This window comes from Bison bison, unplaced genomic scaffold (assembly GCF_000754665.1).
Source record: "Bison bison bison isolate TAMUID 2011002044 unplaced genomic scaffold, Bison_UMD1.0 scf7180017864224, whole genome shotgun sequence".
NCBI classification, from domain to species: Eukaryota; Metazoa; Chordata; class Mammalia; order Artiodactyla; family Bovidae; genus Bison; species Bison bison.
The window spans coordinates 4,105,180-4,121,743 of record NW_011494796.1 but is presented as its reverse complement, the minus strand read 5'-3'; the positions used below and the strand labels follow the sequence as shown (position 1 = coordinate 4,121,743).

Below are 16,564 nucleotides of genomic sequence, written 5' to 3'. Positions count from 1 at the left end.
AAAACCAGCCTGAACATCAGGAAGTTCACGGTTCACATATTGCTGAAGCCTGGCTTGGAGAGTTTTGAGCATTACTTTACTAGCGTGTGAGATGAGTGCAATTGTGCGGCAGTTTGAGCATTCTTTGGCATTGCCTTTCTTTGGGATTGGAATGAAAACTGATCTTTTCCAGTCCTGTGGCCACTGCTGAGTGTTCCAAATTTGCTGGCATATTGAGTGCAGCACTTTCACAGCATCATCTTTCAGGATTTGGAATAGCTCAACTGGAATTCCATCACCTCCACTAGCCTTGTTCGTAGTGATGCTTTCTAAGGCCCACTTGACTTCACATTCCAGGAAGTCTGGCTCTAGGTCAGTGATCACACCATCGTGATTATCTGGGTCATGAAGATTTTTTTTGTACAGTTCTTCTGTGTATTCCCACCATCTCTTCTTAATATCTTCTGCTTCTGTTAGGTCCATACCATTTCTGTCCTTTATCGAGCCCATCTTTGCATGAAATGTTCCTTTGGTATCTCTGATTTTCATGAAGAGATCTCTAGTCTTTCCCATTCTGTTGTTTTCCTCTATTTCTTTGCATTGATCGCTGAAGAAGGCTTTCTTATCTCTTCTTGCTATTCTTTGGAACTGTGCATTCAGATGTTTATATCTTTCCTTTTCTCCTTTGCTTTTTGCTTCTCTTCTTTTCACAGCTATTTGTAAGGCCTCCCCAGACAGCCATTTTTCTTTTTTGCATTTCTTTTCCATGGGGATGGCTTCTGTTAGGTCCATACTATTTCTGTCCTTTATTGTGCCTACGTTTTCATGAAATGTTCCCTTGGTATCTCTAATTTTCTTGAAGAGATCTCTAGTTTTTCCCATTGTATTGTTTTAATCTATTTGTTTGCATTGATCTCTGAGGAAGGCTTTCCTATCTCTCCTTGCTATTCTTTGGAACTCTGCATTCAAATGGGCATATCTTTCCTTTTCCACTACCCTCAGGCAGTTCCAAAGTTAATCAATTATCTCTAATTGTTTCAGACAAGTACCCCTTCTCTCCCCAACGGAAAAGGGAAATAAAGACAGTTTATGAGTAATGCCCTTTCAAGGAACCAACAGACAGGTCAGAGAATGACAATTCTCTGGGAATGATGGTTTGAAGGAGCTCCAACTCTGTTCTGCTTCCTTCAGTGGTTACCAGGCTGCTGGTTTCCATTGAAATTGTGGGTTGCTGGTTTTTCAAAGCTATCAGAGAGGAGGAAAGGTAAGGATAGAAATAGGGCAAGTTAAAATGCCACAAAGCTTGCTGCTCTTTCCAACAGTCAGCTGTTTTTTTTCAATAACACTCTCTGGATTGCTGCAAGCCTCTGGTTAATTCTGAATTCTGAAAAGTTAATTTGACAGTTTTTGCTAGTTTCCTGATGTTAGGAAGGAGAAAATTTTCAGAGATCCTTACTCTGACATTTTTGTTAACTTCCAGTGCATAGTGGTTTTACTTTGCATTTTGGTAATGATTAATGGTATTGAACATATTCTATGTGTTTACTTGCTATTAATATCTCTTTTGGTGAGATTGCTGCTCCAACTTTTGACCACTTAAAAAAATCAGGTCTTTTCGTCTGTTATTGAGTTATGAGTTCTTTACGCATTCTGACTTTAAGTCCCTCATCAAATATATACAAAATGTCTTGTATAGATTTTCTAAACTGACTTACCACTCCATTTTATCGACATCTTTTAAAAATAACTATTAATGCATTTTTACATATCATACAATTCATCATATCAAGTATACTATTCAGTGATTTTTTTTTCAGTAAACTTACCAAGTTGTACAATTATTACCATGAATCAGCTTTAGAAAATTTTCATAATTCCAATATAATACCTCATATATATTTACTTTAATCCCTGCTCCCTGTCAATCCTGTCACAGGCAATCACTACTCTACTTTCTGTCTTTATAACTGCCTTTTCTGGATATTTAATGTAATAGAATCATATAATTTGTGGTTGCTTGTGCCTGGCTTCTTTCATTGAGTAATGTTTTTGAGATCCATCAATGTATCTGGATGCATTTGAAGTTCATGCATTTTTATTGCCAAATAATCTACTGTACAGATTTATATTTGCATTAACAATGCCTTCTGAAGAACACTTTTGCTATTTACCAGGAGAAATAAAAGCATATACCTACACAAATTCTTCTACTCAAATGTTCACAGAAGCTTTATTCGTAATAGGCCAAAGCTATAAACAATCCAAATTTCCATACTAGTTAAAGGATAATAAATTTCAGGATAGCAATATGTTGAAAAGACTAGTCAGCAATGACAAAGAATCACTGATACATATAATGACATGAAAAAAAAAAAAACCTCAAAAGCATTATGCTAAGTGAAAGAAATCAGACATAAAAGACTATAATCTATATGATTCCATCTATAAGAAATCCTAGAAAAAGGAAAATTATACTGACAAAGCATTTTAGTGATTGCAAGGAGGCAGTAGGTAGGAAGAGAATTAACTACACAGGGTACAGGGATGTTTTCAGCCAATTGAAATCTTCTACATCATAACTGTGGTGATAGTTACATGCATTTGTCAAAATGCATCAAATTTCAGATGAACTTTCTTATATGTAAATCATACCTCAGTAAAGCTGATTAAAAATCACACGTCCCTATTTTTCCCTTAGGTCTAACAAAGGCTCCATTGTCTGATAGGTCAGGCTATTCTAGTATTCAGAACTTTCTGTATGTAATTAAATGCTGGAAATTTAGTTATGAATGATCATTTAGCCCTTAAATTCATTTTTATAACCATGGAATTGAATAAAAAATTTCCTAGGGATTTCCCTGGCAGTCCAATGGTTAAGACTCCAAGTTCCCAATGCAGGGGGCACAGGTTTGGTCCCTGATCAGCGAACTAAGATCCCACATGCTACATGGTATGGCCAAAAATAAAAAAAAATAAATTTTATGAAAATTCTCTGATAAAATGTATTAGTTAGCCTTAGTGTTGAGCTGCGCAGTCATGTCTAACACTTTGCAACCCAGTAGACTGTAGCTGGCCAGGCTTCTTTGTCCATGGGATTCTCCAGGCAAGCATACTGGAGTGGGTTGCCATTCCCTTCTCTAGGGGATCTCCGTGACCCAAGAACTGAACCTGGGTCTCCCACATTGCAGGCAGATTATATACCATCTGAGCCACCAAGGAAGCCAGGATAAAATGTATAAACCAATCTAACTTCCAGATGACCTAAGTTCTCCTGGAAATGGCCTATACATTTCAAAGCCAAATAAAGTATAACATTTCCCTCTGAGGGTCATGTGAGAGATAAGCATACACAATGGATAAAAATACATATCTATAACATACTTGCTGATATGAGGAAAACATCTACAGTCAAAGCATTAATTTAAAGAAGAAAGAGAAATAATAGTCCTGTTTGTTAACATGTCCAGGCTTCAAGAAGAGAAATTACATTTTCAGTAAAACAGAGGAAGTATATAAGTACAGTTTGCTACTTTAGCATTGTATTTCTTTTCAAAAGAATCTAGACAATCAATTCACCTTTTACTTATGTATTCACTTATACTTACATAAGTATACATAAATATGAATAGGTGCTTAATTAAAAACTTATTTTAAAAAAGGAGAGAATAAAGAAACACAATAAATATTTGATAAACTAAACTTTAAAAAGGAAGGAAATGACAGGTCTTAGCTCTATAAGGACCTTAGACATGAACTTGCCTGAACTTTCATTGTATTGATGTGGAATAGAAGGGAAAAATCTCACAGGAAGAAAAGAGAATGTGAACTTCTACTCCCATGTAAAATGGTTCAAAGTTAGATTAATTACTAGGGCATGAGTCACAGGTTTGCTACTATTGTACAACTGAGCCCTCAGATGGCCTTGTTCAGACACCTCTTCACTTGGCACTACAACAGTTACCTGTGAGCCAAAAGCAGAGCAATCCCAGAGCACTACCCCACACATATTTTTTTTTTCAATATTCTTTTATGGAATAAAAAAGAAGGCAAGCCTAGGCATTTATTAAGCATGTGAAGTTTAAATACTTCTAGACAGAAACAACAGCCTACTGCCATTAAGATTGATTCCTAGTTCCTAAGAATTGAAAGGCTCTATGATCAGAGTTTAATCAGAAGGTTTTATATAAAAGAACACAGATCTGAAGCAATGCAAGTCTCAGATAACATTTAAGTCCAAGGTATATATTTTGAGACTTTCAACTGAAGATAGTAACAATCCTTTTTCAATTCCTGTAAACTGCTACACCTACCCTTCTTTAAAGAACCCTTAATGCCCTCATGTTGCTCAGTGGAAATGGCAGAGCCCAGAAATCTACTCATTGTATCATTAAAAGTAAAAGAAAAGGGCTTCCCTGGTGGCTCAGTGGTAAACAATCTGCCTACCACTGCAGGAAACACGAGTTCAACCCCTGATCCTGGAAGATCCCGTATGTCGCGGAACAACTAAGACCATTTACCACGACTATTGAACCTGTGCTCTAGAGCCCACAAGTCACGACTGCTGAGCCCATGTGTGCTGCGACTACTGAGGCCTGAGTTCCCCATTGTCCAAGGGAAGCCACTGCTGTGCGCTGCAACTAGAGGGTAGCCCCTGCTTGCCACAACTGGAGAAAAGCCCTCAAAGCAATGAAGACCCAGCACGGACAAAATAAATAAACAAAATTATAAAAGTAGAAGAAAAAAAGCTTACCTTCTGATTTTACCACCCTTACCCTTGCCCTGGACTCTTCCAGGGCCATAATTTACTCGGGGATAATGTGCTTATTCCACATGTGCTTAAATTTGAGTAGCTTAGATCCCCTCTAAATCATACTTAAGACACAAAGAAGGATGTACAGAATAATCTGGATGTACTAGTTAGTAACTGCTATTCTAGACCCCTCCCCCCAAAATATCAAAGCATAAGGCACAAATTAAAACTTGTAAGGAAAAGAAATTCTAAATACAAAGCAAATGTCAGTAACTTTCAAATGATCTACTTATTTGTTCTTCATCTGTCGGTCTCTGTACTCCTTTCTGGGGAGGGCCCTTTCTCATTTTGAATGGCTCCTAGCTAAGATAAAAATGAGCCAGACAAATCAAAACTCCAGGTCACTTCCTAGAATGAGGAGGTATAACACAAACATAATGCAGGACAAAAGAAAGAAGCTTTCTTGTGATATCACAGGATATGCTGAAACATGGTATCAAGTGTACATGAATTTTGATAGGAAAGTTCACATTTGCTATCATCTCCTTAAGCCATATCTTCTATATTCCCAAAGGATATCAATTTACTCTCTTTTGCCATCATGAGTATTTCATTGTGAAAGCCCTAGAAGTTCTGGTTCAGGGGAAAATAAAAACTCAGCAACCCTGAATCTGGTGTCACAGCATGTGGGCTCAAGTTTCAGGTCTACTCTTTACCTACTAACCATGTGACCTTGGCCAGCTCACTTAGCTCTCATTTTCTTGACTGAGATCATACCACTTATGATTTTATATATCTCTTAAACTATAAGCTTCTATTCAAACGCAAGGTGTAAGTAATATCTTATGATCTAAGCAGTTTAATCTAATGAAAATTACATAAAAGCCCTGAAAAAATATAAATTTCTACTTCAAAAAGCATGATCTTGCTCTCATGTTAAATTTTCCTTCCTTCTTTTGCATTAAAACAGATATGAAAAAAAAGAGATACGAGATTAGTGGAGCAACACAGTTTTCTGTAGTGTCATGGGTTGGAAAAAACTAAGGGTGAGTTATTGGGAGTTAAAGTTATAAGGGGGTAGGAAAGACTATACTTAACCCCTTGAGAAGAAGTAAGAATGGCCTTAAGGTTTAAAAGAAGATTTTATTCCTTCCTGATAACTGCTGGAGAGGCCAAGACCAGGACACAGCAAGTTGGTCTTCCTCAGCTATGCTGTGTTGGCAAGCAAAACACTTTTCTAGTTCACTGTCTGATCAAATGTTGAAAATGGAGCTGTCCACACCAAAGTAGGAAATCTGCAAGTGTACAACCTGGATGTCAAGTTCAAAGCTCATCAGACACTACTCAAGAAAAGCAAATATTTCAGGACAGCAGAGTAATTTGCTAATTTACAAGTGCAGCAGCACAATTCTAATTTAGGCATTCTTTGACAAATCTAAACATGTGAGTAAAAGCGGAGTTAACTGTCAAAAAGGAAAACACTATCAAGCATTCTCAGCTAGAGTTTAGTGGTATCAAGCGGCTTTCTTTTCTTCCCCCTATCAATAGCACATTGCTGGCCAAAGTAAAGTTGTTATTTGTACAGAAACCTCTTGGACAATCCATTAAACAGAGTTGGTTAAACCCTTGGGATGAGAACCCTGCGAATGGTCATAAACGTACAATATGCACCACAGTTAGTCTTGGACAAAATGATCTTTATCAGATTTTGTCTTGAAAGAAAGTGAAAGTGAAGTGAAAGTGCAAGTCATTCAGTCAAATCTGACTCTTTGCGACCCCATGGACTATGCAGTCCATGAAATTCTCCAGGCCAGAATACTGGAGTGGGTAGCCTTTCCCTTCTCCAAGGGATCTTCCCAACCCAGGGATCGAACCTAGGTCCCCCACATTGCAGATGGATTTTTTACCAGCTGAGCCAGAAGGGAAGCCCAAGAATACCAGAGTGGGTAGCTTATTGCTTCTCCAGCGAATTTTCCTGACCCAGGAATCGAATTTCTTGAACCCAGGAGAACCAGGGTCTCCTGCACTGCAGGCAGATTCTTTACCAACTCAGCTACTGGGGATTCTGTTTTAAGTTCATCCAACTCTTGACATTTGAATATTCTTTTGCTCCAAAAAAAATTAATGTGCTAATAACAATTTTTTGAAATAGAGACAACTACCAAAATTATAGATGAACATTTATCTTCAGTTACCATAACACTAGTACAGTTTTAATAAAAAGGTTGGAAGTAATATCTATTTAAAGTAAATTAAGAAAAAAAAAAGGTCACTTTTTCTGAGAAAGCAAATTGATATTTTTTCTTTGATTTCTTTATCCTTTGGAATGAAGGCTTGCTATTAAAATTTTCAATAAACCTTTAAACTATGCTATAAAACAATATTGTTTGGCATTTAATAAGCCATTTCTGCTATTTTATAGCCATTCTAAAATGATAATGCATCTGCTAGTTATACTCTCCTAATATTGCTGACAAAGGACATAGGCACGCATGTCTGTTGTCAGACAACATGGTACGTGGAAGATGAGCTAAGTTCTTGCACCATCATTGACACTAATAAGCTCTGTGATCCTTAACCTTTCTCAATCTCAATTATCTTCACTGTGAAACTAATGTACTTGTGGAGACAGAATTTCTGATTTTATTTGTTTAGTTTCTAGACAACATTTAGTGTGCATCTGATTTCATGAGCGCCCATTAGTGGTGACCTCTGAGCAACAGATTAAGATTCTTTAAGGATCTTACCAAAATCCTTTATTCTAGAGGTGGGGCAAAGGTGGATGGAGAGGAAAGACACACAAACATTACTTACTTTTGAAAAAAATGTCTGATAATTATCAAGACAAAAGCATATGGAATGGTCATATATAAATGAGAGGGCTTCACAAAGATGAGTCCATCGTGATCTTCAAGATCTGACCATTTTATTGTTGGAGGAAGCCAGAATCTTTCCAACCAAAACCATTCTTTAAATGTCTGAAACATTCTAAAAAGATGAAACAAGAATATATTAGACTTATAAAACAAATACTTAAAACTGAGACAACACTGACACCTTTACTCAAAATACCTAAGCTAGAGAGTTCTGAACAGAGGGTAAGAACGAAGTACTATTATTTAATGGGCGTCATGGCTCTTCATTGTATTAAACAGGTATCATTCTGCAGAAACTCTCAGAACAGTTTTGGTCATGGCATGGAAAACTGAAGTTTAACACACCACCGTTCATACTCTTGGCACAACATACATTAATATTATGAGACTGTATCTTCCTCTTATATATTTCTATCATATGAAAATTAGTTTAATAATAATCTCTACAAGTTCAATATTCCAAAGGCCAACCTCATAAAATCTCCAAGTAGGTATCCTAAGAATTTCTCTAGAAGATAAAGGACAAGTATATTTAACTTTGTATTACAATGAAGAATTCAAATTACTCCATGTCAACAAATATTTACAGAGATCCATTATTTCTCAAGCCCTGTGCTAGGTACTGAGGATGCACTGGATTAAAAATCCAGTGTTTTTCCCCTAAGGACCTTATATTCTGTGGGCAGGGCAGGCCTGAATGACTGACACACTTGTTTTTTTAGGTGCAATAAAACAGGTTTGTGGTACAATAAAACAGAGTGCTGTGGGCTTCCCTGGTGGCTCAGATGGTAAAGAATCCATCTGCAGTGCGGGAGACCTAGGTTCAATCCCTGGATTGGGACGATCCCCTGGAGGAGGGCATGGCAACCCACTCCAGCATTCTTGCCTGGAGAACCCCCATGGACAGAGGAGCCTGGCAGGCTACAGTCCACAGGGTCTCAAAAAGCCAAACACGACTGAGTGACTAAACATATGCACACACAGAGGGTGCTGTGAAACACGACAGTCAGCACCAAGCCCAGCCAGGACATGTCAGGGAAAGATCACTGGGACAGGTGACCCTTGCGGTGTCTTGAACAGTGAAGTGAAGTGAAGTTGCTCAGTCGTGTCTGACTCTGCAAACCCGTGGACTGTAGCCTACCAGGATCCTCCATCCATGGGATTCTCCAGGCAAGAATACTGGAATGGGTTACTATTTCCTTCTCCAGGGGATCTTCCTGACCCAGGGATCGAACCCAGGTCTCCCGCACTGCAGGCAGACACTTTACCCTCTGAGCCACCAGGGAAGCCTTGAACAATAAATTGAAATAAACCAGAGAAATGGAGGAAAATGGGAAAGAGGAAATAGAAGTTCTAAAGAAAGAAAGCACACTGATCAAGTAACTAGAAATATAGAATATATAGATGCTCCAGTCCCATCATTTGTGCTATGACAGTTTTAATCTTGACATTTTGCTCTTGAGGATGTTTTGACCTCATCATTCAATAGTTAATCAGAGAAAGAAGTAAAAATGTCCTCAGATTCACTACAGGGTAGTCAAAATAACTTTATCAAAATCTCTTGACTGATAAATAACCCAGTGCCCATGGAACACCACCAGCAGTGTGGTTCAGCCACACTGTAAGAATCCAAGGTGCGGGATGCTTGGTCACACACAGGTGCCCAGAGCCTCAGCTTGTTGTCCTTCCATAATTACTAACAGTGCCCCTTCCTTTCAGGAGTGTCCCAGTTTGGGTAATTAACCATACGGTGACTGTCATCAAAAGCCTGGTGAGACAGTTCAGACTTGGTCACAGAGGATCTGCAATCCATGCTAAGGAGCTTGGGCTTTAGCTAATGGAACCAATGAAGAGGATTATGCAGAAGAATAAAATGATCAGATATTTTAGAAAGGCTGCTTGGGCACCTAGGTTCTCTGTGAGCCCACATGGTGTCTTTGTGCTGACTAGAGGATGGTGTCCCCTCTGGGCAGACTCAGCACATGAGAGCTGGGTTTCAGCCCCCTGAGTCCCCCCTCCTCCCACCCCCAGCTAGGCACACACATGGCTGCTCTCTGGCAGTGTTAAACGATGCACATTTCAGGACACTGGAAGACTGGAGAGCAATTCCGAGTTTGAGGTAGCAGATACAGTTAGAAATGGGAAGGTGCAAAGAGCAGTGGCATCAGGGAGCTGAACATGCTGATAACAGTGCTGTTCACAAGATTACACATGAGATCCAAAGTGGGCAGAGAATAAAGAGAGGCCAAGAAAGAAGTGAGAACGAGGGGAAAAACAGAAAATTCAAGCAGCTGGAGGTCAAAGAACAAGTCTGGTGGGAAGGAGACTAAACACCCGAAAGAGCGTGAAGACTCTGTCAGAGGTGAGGTTGAGAGTGGAGTACCGACATTACAGATTTCTGATTTCAGATGTAGAGGAATTCCAGAGTGTGGACTCCAATATCCTTCAGAAAAATCCATACCAAAACCAAACAACTAAACCTGGTGAGATACTCCCTATTTTATTTCATTTCTCATCCACTGCTCAGAGACACGCACATTCAAAGTAGCAGGAACCCAGGCACACCCACACCTGAAAGGTTTGTGTGGAGAGAGAGAAGGGCTGCTTTCTTTTTCATGTATTAATCATTTTACTACAACCTCTACCCTGGAGGAGGATAAGCACCATTAATACAGTCACAAAATTGTGCAAATATGGTGGAATAAAGATCATTAAGGAAGATTTATTGAATACTTTCCATCAGTTTTGGGGGCTACAGAAAGGAAAGGGGGCTACAGAAAGGAAAGGGATGATCCTAAAGGGACTTTAGGGAGCTTAGAACTGAGTGAGAACTGGCCTGGATCGGGCTCAGGAAGAGAGAGTGCAAACTGATGAAAGAGACGTAAGGAGGAAAGAATTAACACACTTCCATAGGCGAACTGAGGATTCAGGGAACTGAACGCACCGGTTGCCTGGGCCATCTGACATACCTGACCGAAGACGGAATCAAGAGAGGGAACCTATGATGAAGTGCACAGTCAGATACAGCTCAGAACAAGAGGAGACACAAGTCTTTGAGTCAGACTACAACTAAAGTTCAAACTTCCTATAGATTTTATAAATGAGCCCAGGCAACAGGTGTCTCTCTCATCAAAGACAAGACTTGTTCCAGGCCTGTGTCCTTCATTGTATCAGAATGAGCTACTCCTGCAAAGGCAAATCTATTTCTTCCTAAAAGTTTGCCTCAGCATGTTCATTACATTATTGGCTCCAAATTTAATAAACTATGACTCAGGAAACAAATAGTGGCAGTGAGTTTGTTTTGGTATTATTATAATAATCTTTATACAAAATAGTTCACTCACTCCTAAAATGCATCTCCAGGCAGTACAGATTATTTTCTCCAGTGTGCTGCTGCTGCTGCTGCTGCTGCTAAGTCGCTTCAGTCGACTCTGTGCGACCCCATAGACGGCAGCCCACCAGGCTTCCCAGTCCCTGGGATTCTCTAGGCAAAAACACTGGAGTGGGTTGCCATTTCCTTCTCCAATTGTCCAGTGTGAAACATAACTAAAAAATAGCTTTCAATGGTTATATAGGAGCTGACATGCTAAATAATATGCAAGCAATAAAATGAGATTTGTTGAAAGCCTAGTAACTTTAACACCCAACAACCAAAAAAAAAAAAAACATACAAAGGGAGAGAGAAAGAACTTAGAGTTGCAAATGATCCCCTGGAAAATGTAGCTCAAACTGAGAAAAAACTACATTATTTACTATTTCTCCATGTACTGCCACCAAATATCAATTATTGCTGCTTCAAAAGAGTTAAGAATCTCTTCTTCACAGAATACACAAAAATTAACTCAAAATGGAAGCACAGACCTAAATATAATGGCTAAAATAATAACACTCTTTGTGTAGGAGTAAATCTTCATGACCTTGGGTTAAGCAAAGCTTTCTTGCTTATGACACCCAAAGCACAAAAATAAAAAACAGATAAATTTGGCCTCATTGAAATTTTGGTTTTCAAACAAACTTTTTGGTTCTCAAAGGATACCATCAAGAAAGTTAAAAGAAAATCTGTAGAGTGGGAGGAAATATTTGAAAATCATAGATCTGATAAGGGACATGTATTTAGAATATGGCAGAAAGTGAAGAGAAACTAAAGAGTCCCTTGATAAGGGTCAAAGAAGAGAGTGAAAAAGCTGGTTTGAAACTCAACATGAAAAAAGCTAAGATCATGGCATCTGGTTCCATCACTTCATGGCAAACAGATGGGGAAAAAGTGGAAGCAGTGACAGATTTTATTTTCTTGGGCTCCAAAATCACTGCAGATGGTGACTGCAGCCATGAAATTAAAAGATGCTTGCTTCTTGGAAGAAAAGTTATGACAAATCTACACAGTGTACTAAAAATCAGAGACATTACTTTGCCAACAAAGGTCCATCTAGTCAAAGCTATGGTTTTTCCAATAGTCATACATGGATGTGAGAACTGGACCATAAAGAAGGCTGAGCACCAAAGAACTGATGCTTTTGAACTGTGGTGTTGCAGAAGACTCTTGAGGGTCCCTTGGACAGCAAGGAGATCAAACCAGTCAATCCTCAAGGAAATCAGTCCTGAATATTCACTGGAAGGACTGACGCTAAAGCTGAAGCTCCAATACTTTGGCTACCTGATGCAAAGAGCTGACTCGTTAGAAAAGACCCTGATGCTGGGAAACACTGAGGGCAAGAGGAGAAGGGGGCGGCAGACAAAAAGACAGTTGGATGGCATCATGACTCAATGGACATGAGTTTAAGCAAACTCCAGGAGATAGTGAAGGACAGGGAAGCCTGGCGTGCCACAGTCCATGGGACTGCAAAGAATCCGACATGACTTAGAGAATGAACAGGAACAGTAATGCTACTACATGGATGGCTCTTGAAAACATGCTCAATAAAAGGAACCAGGCACAAAAGGCAGATTTTGTACGATTCTATTCATGTGAAATGTTCAGAACAGGCAAGTGTATGGAAACAGGTTAGTAGTTTCTTGGGGTGTACAAATGGGTGTCAGGGGAAATGGGGAGTGACTGCTAATGGGTACAGAGTTTCTTTGGAGTGATGAAACTGTTCACAAGTTGGGTGTGGTGTTGACTGCATAACTCTGTGAATATACTAAAAAAACATTAAATTTCACACTTTAAATGAATGAACTGTATGGTATGTGAGTTACATCTAAAGAAAAAAAACATTAAAAACTCCCCTTCTAAGTTTCATCCCCTTTAAACCTTTACGTCTTTTAATCCATGGCTCAGCCAGAACTTCACGTTAAAGCTTCCTATCATCTCATTTAAGGGGTTTAAGAGTTATCTCCCAAATTCACCTGAGTCATGATTGTGTCCAAGGGGACTTCCCTGGCAGTACAGTGGTTAGAGTTCTGACCTTTCACTGCCAAGGATGCACGTTTAATCCCTGGTCAGAAAACCCAAGATCCCTCAAGCCGCACAGTGCAGCCAAAACAAAACAAAACAAACAAACAAAAAAACAACTGTGTCTACGAACTCAGAAACAGAAGTAAATGAAAGACTATATCCAGATTCAGACTTAAGCATGATTTTAAAGTTAATGGCTTTCTGGAAGGAAAAAAGTTCATGCTTTAAAAAGCAAAAATCAACTAACTCCTCTAAGGAGAAGTGGTTTTCCCAGATGATAGTACAGATGGTACAGACTGTTCAATAGATGCCCACAGGCCAACATTCCAGCTCTGGGGAGTGGCTTTACCCATCCAGACTGTTCCTCCAGCCAGCCGCTCTACCATGCCTGCTCTCGAGATGCGATCTGGGGCTAAACTGCGACAAGCACTTTCCTCCTCCTTCCTGCCGTTTCAGTCTAGCAGCAGGAAGCCGGTCACATTCTCTTAGCCTCTCAGCAGCCGTCTTAGGGCCACAGGCCTGTTCCAGCACTGCGGGCATCCTTCACAGTCAGCCTTCTCTGACTGTAGCATACAGGACGTGCCGTTCTGGAGGGAGCAGGGCACCCAGGCCTCATGATAGCGGGGAAGTCACTGCTGTGTGTGGGTCTGGTCCCATGCCTTTCCCTCTGTGAAAGTCAAGGTGGACAATTCTCCATCTGCTGGCTGTTGGCCTGGGCTGGCCTGGGCTGGCCTGGGTTTGGCCAAATGGATACTTTGCCCCAGACTTTGAATCTGGAGCAGACAGGGACAAGAGGGAGTGCAGCAGCAGATGGCATTCTACCCAGCTGCTGCTGCTGAGAAGACAGCTGTCATCTCTCGGCTTCCTGCCCTTCCTGATCGCTGTGGTCGCTTGGTTTCTACTGTGGTCCAGGTTTGACCTACCACCTTTTTTGGTGCTGCTGTGAGTCACTTTCAGTGAAGTCTTTTTTTTAAGGTAATAAGAAACAGGTGGCTTCCACTGCTTATAATCAAGAGTGATGACTGATACACCTAGCATTTTCCTTACCCTCTTTTAGGAGAAACTGACAGCTCCAACTCAGCTGTCTGAACCTTAAACTTAGCAACAGTGCCTGTTCTTAGGGTTTTCAAATGGAGAAGCAGGAACTCCCTTGAATAACTGAGGAGGGGCAGGTAGCTTGCAGCATCTGCCAATTTCTCCCTCTGGTTAGCCACCAATCTCTCTTGCCCACAAAGGCACTCACTGGTCCCCTTTCCTTTCTTTCTCTCCCATTTTTGCTCCTGTTCTGCATACTATGTTTCAAAGTTGACAGTTGTGCTCAGTCATTACTTAAACGTTTTTTTTGGTTGTTCAGCATAACACAGGCTACTGGCCTCCCTAAGCCACCCTTAAAAAGTTTGGTGAATGACAAATATTATCTACACAGAGTGGAATGGTACCTGATGCTGTATTAACTAAGTATCATAATATTTAAACAATCCTGAGATGGAAACAAAATGAGATGGAAAGATCCCTGTTTTTAAAACCAGACAAGTTACTGCTTAAAAAAAAGTCCTAAGCATTTGTAACAATGAATCTCATTCTGGGACCCTACCCATGACTCACTCACTCTTGAACACTCTGAGAAGCTCACTAAATATCATATCAAACTCATAGCCCACCTCTTGTCTTTATTAATTTGGCTGAAATCTAGGTTTTTCTGGCAACTGAAAATTGCCAAGAGTATTGACAACTCTTCAGTCTCTGCTTAGAGTCCTCTGGGAAGCAAACGTATTCATTTACTCCTTGGCCATTCTCAGTCCCTTTTTTTCTCATCAGCTACTCAAACTCCATTTTCCCCATCTTTTGTACAATCTCTAAGTACTGAAATCCCTATTTACATAAAAAGGATATCTGAAGGAACTTCAATTTTTACCTATATAAAAAATCTGAAGCTATTTTTTAAAATAGGAAATATTTGCAAGAAAAGTACCTGAAGTTATTTCCTTTTACTTTGGGGAAGTAATGGAAGTGGCATCTTAACCCAGCTGTGTTTTCCCACTAATACTGTGGAAATTTTAAACCCTATTTTCAACTCCAGCTGCCAGCAGTTTGCGGGAAAACCATCTAATGCATGTAGGTTTTTGTGACTCATTATTTTCTGACCTCATGGATACAGAACCCAGCAGGGTGAAAGAAGCCTGCTGAGCCACTTTTTTAGACACACACTATTAAATCTGACCTAGGACTTGAAGAAATAAAATCATCTGGGTTACAAGTTTATCACTATTTGAAGCAACATTTTTGTAAAATTCTGGAAAAATGTGTTACTCCAACTATTGCTGAGGTAAGAACTCTAAATCAGGCTGAGGTTTTGGACAGCTTCTGATATCTATCAATCCAATCCCAACTATAAACACCACATTAGTTGAGAAGATAGCTCTACAGAACATATCTCTTGGATACGAGGGGAATGAAAGAAAGTGTCTCTACAGAATAGAAAATATTGCTCAGATAGAGGATGGTGATGAGAAATGGGAAGTTAAGAAAATAAGTTTAACTGAAGTAAATTCCTGAGCAATGCGAGTGAAAGAGAGACACTCTTGAATCAATATTCTTGGTCTTTGAGTATTATTATGGTTGGAGGATATGAAAGTTGGTGAGAGTTTTTGAGACTGGGAGACCAGCTGGATTAAGTGGGACCAGGATTTTCTGGTGAAGAAAAGTCAGCTCCAGAACAGCAAGCATCTTGCCCTGCTCATTCACTGCTGTATACCCAGAGCTTGCCACACAGTAGACACTACCTAAGTGTCTGCTGAATGAATCAACGGAGGGTTTATACTATGGTCAAAAATGATATCTAATTTAACTATGTACAACTTCATTTTTATTAGTTGCAAAACAACTTAAAATTTGGTGCAGGAGGTTAGGCAAACATGTTTATTTACCTTCTATTTTTTTTTCCTTTGGAACTAACTCTACTAACTCAGTCAAAACAACTGGTTTATGCCTTTAAGACAAAACAGAAAGAAAATATGAGCACCTAGTTGCTTCCTGTGAACTGTGCCAACTGTAAATTCCGATTCTAAAAGCATTTTAAGTTGTGCCTTTTCAAATGGATAAGACAATGCAAAGGACAGAGCAACTTAACTCTGAAGGATATTTATTATGACTAAGTTAGTGCATAAAAAGTTAATAAATACCTGGGCTTATAGCTTTAGAAAACTGAAAAGAAGGGGAAAAAAGTCCTATACTTTAGGTAAATAATTAACTTACAACAAGAAACAAACAATTTTAATTCTCTCATACTGAATTTCACATTTATATCAATTTAAAGCCTTGAAGAAATTCAGAATAGATTTAGAGACTAAAAGGAAAATTTCTGAGGATCTGTACCAAAAACATGGTATCACCTCGAAGATGCCACTGAGGGGCATCAGGATGTCCTAGGTATCCATTCATCCTGACTTTTAGTTACAGATCCCCACCCTAACCCCCAAGTTCAACCTGGACACGTGGCTGCCCTGCCATGCAAGACAACATTTCCCAACCTTCCTTTAGCATGGCTAGATGTGGCCATCCGTG

General features: G+C 39.6%; 1 protein-coding gene across 1 annotated transcript in view; it reads right to left on the bottom strand.

Moving 5' to 3' along the window:
- The window catches only part of CERS3 (ceramide synthase 3), a 160,987-nt gene that overhangs the window by 130,549 nt on the left and 13,874 nt on the right, over window positions 1-16,564 (bottom strand). Inside the window, exon 2 of the mRNA XM_010845823.1 lies at window positions 7,544-7,717. Within this exon, the coding sequence (XP_010844125.1) occupies window positions 7,544-7,716 (173 nt within the window). The 5' untranslated portion in view covers window position 7,717. The remainder of the gene's footprint in view (window positions 1-7,543; window positions 7,718-16,564) is intronic.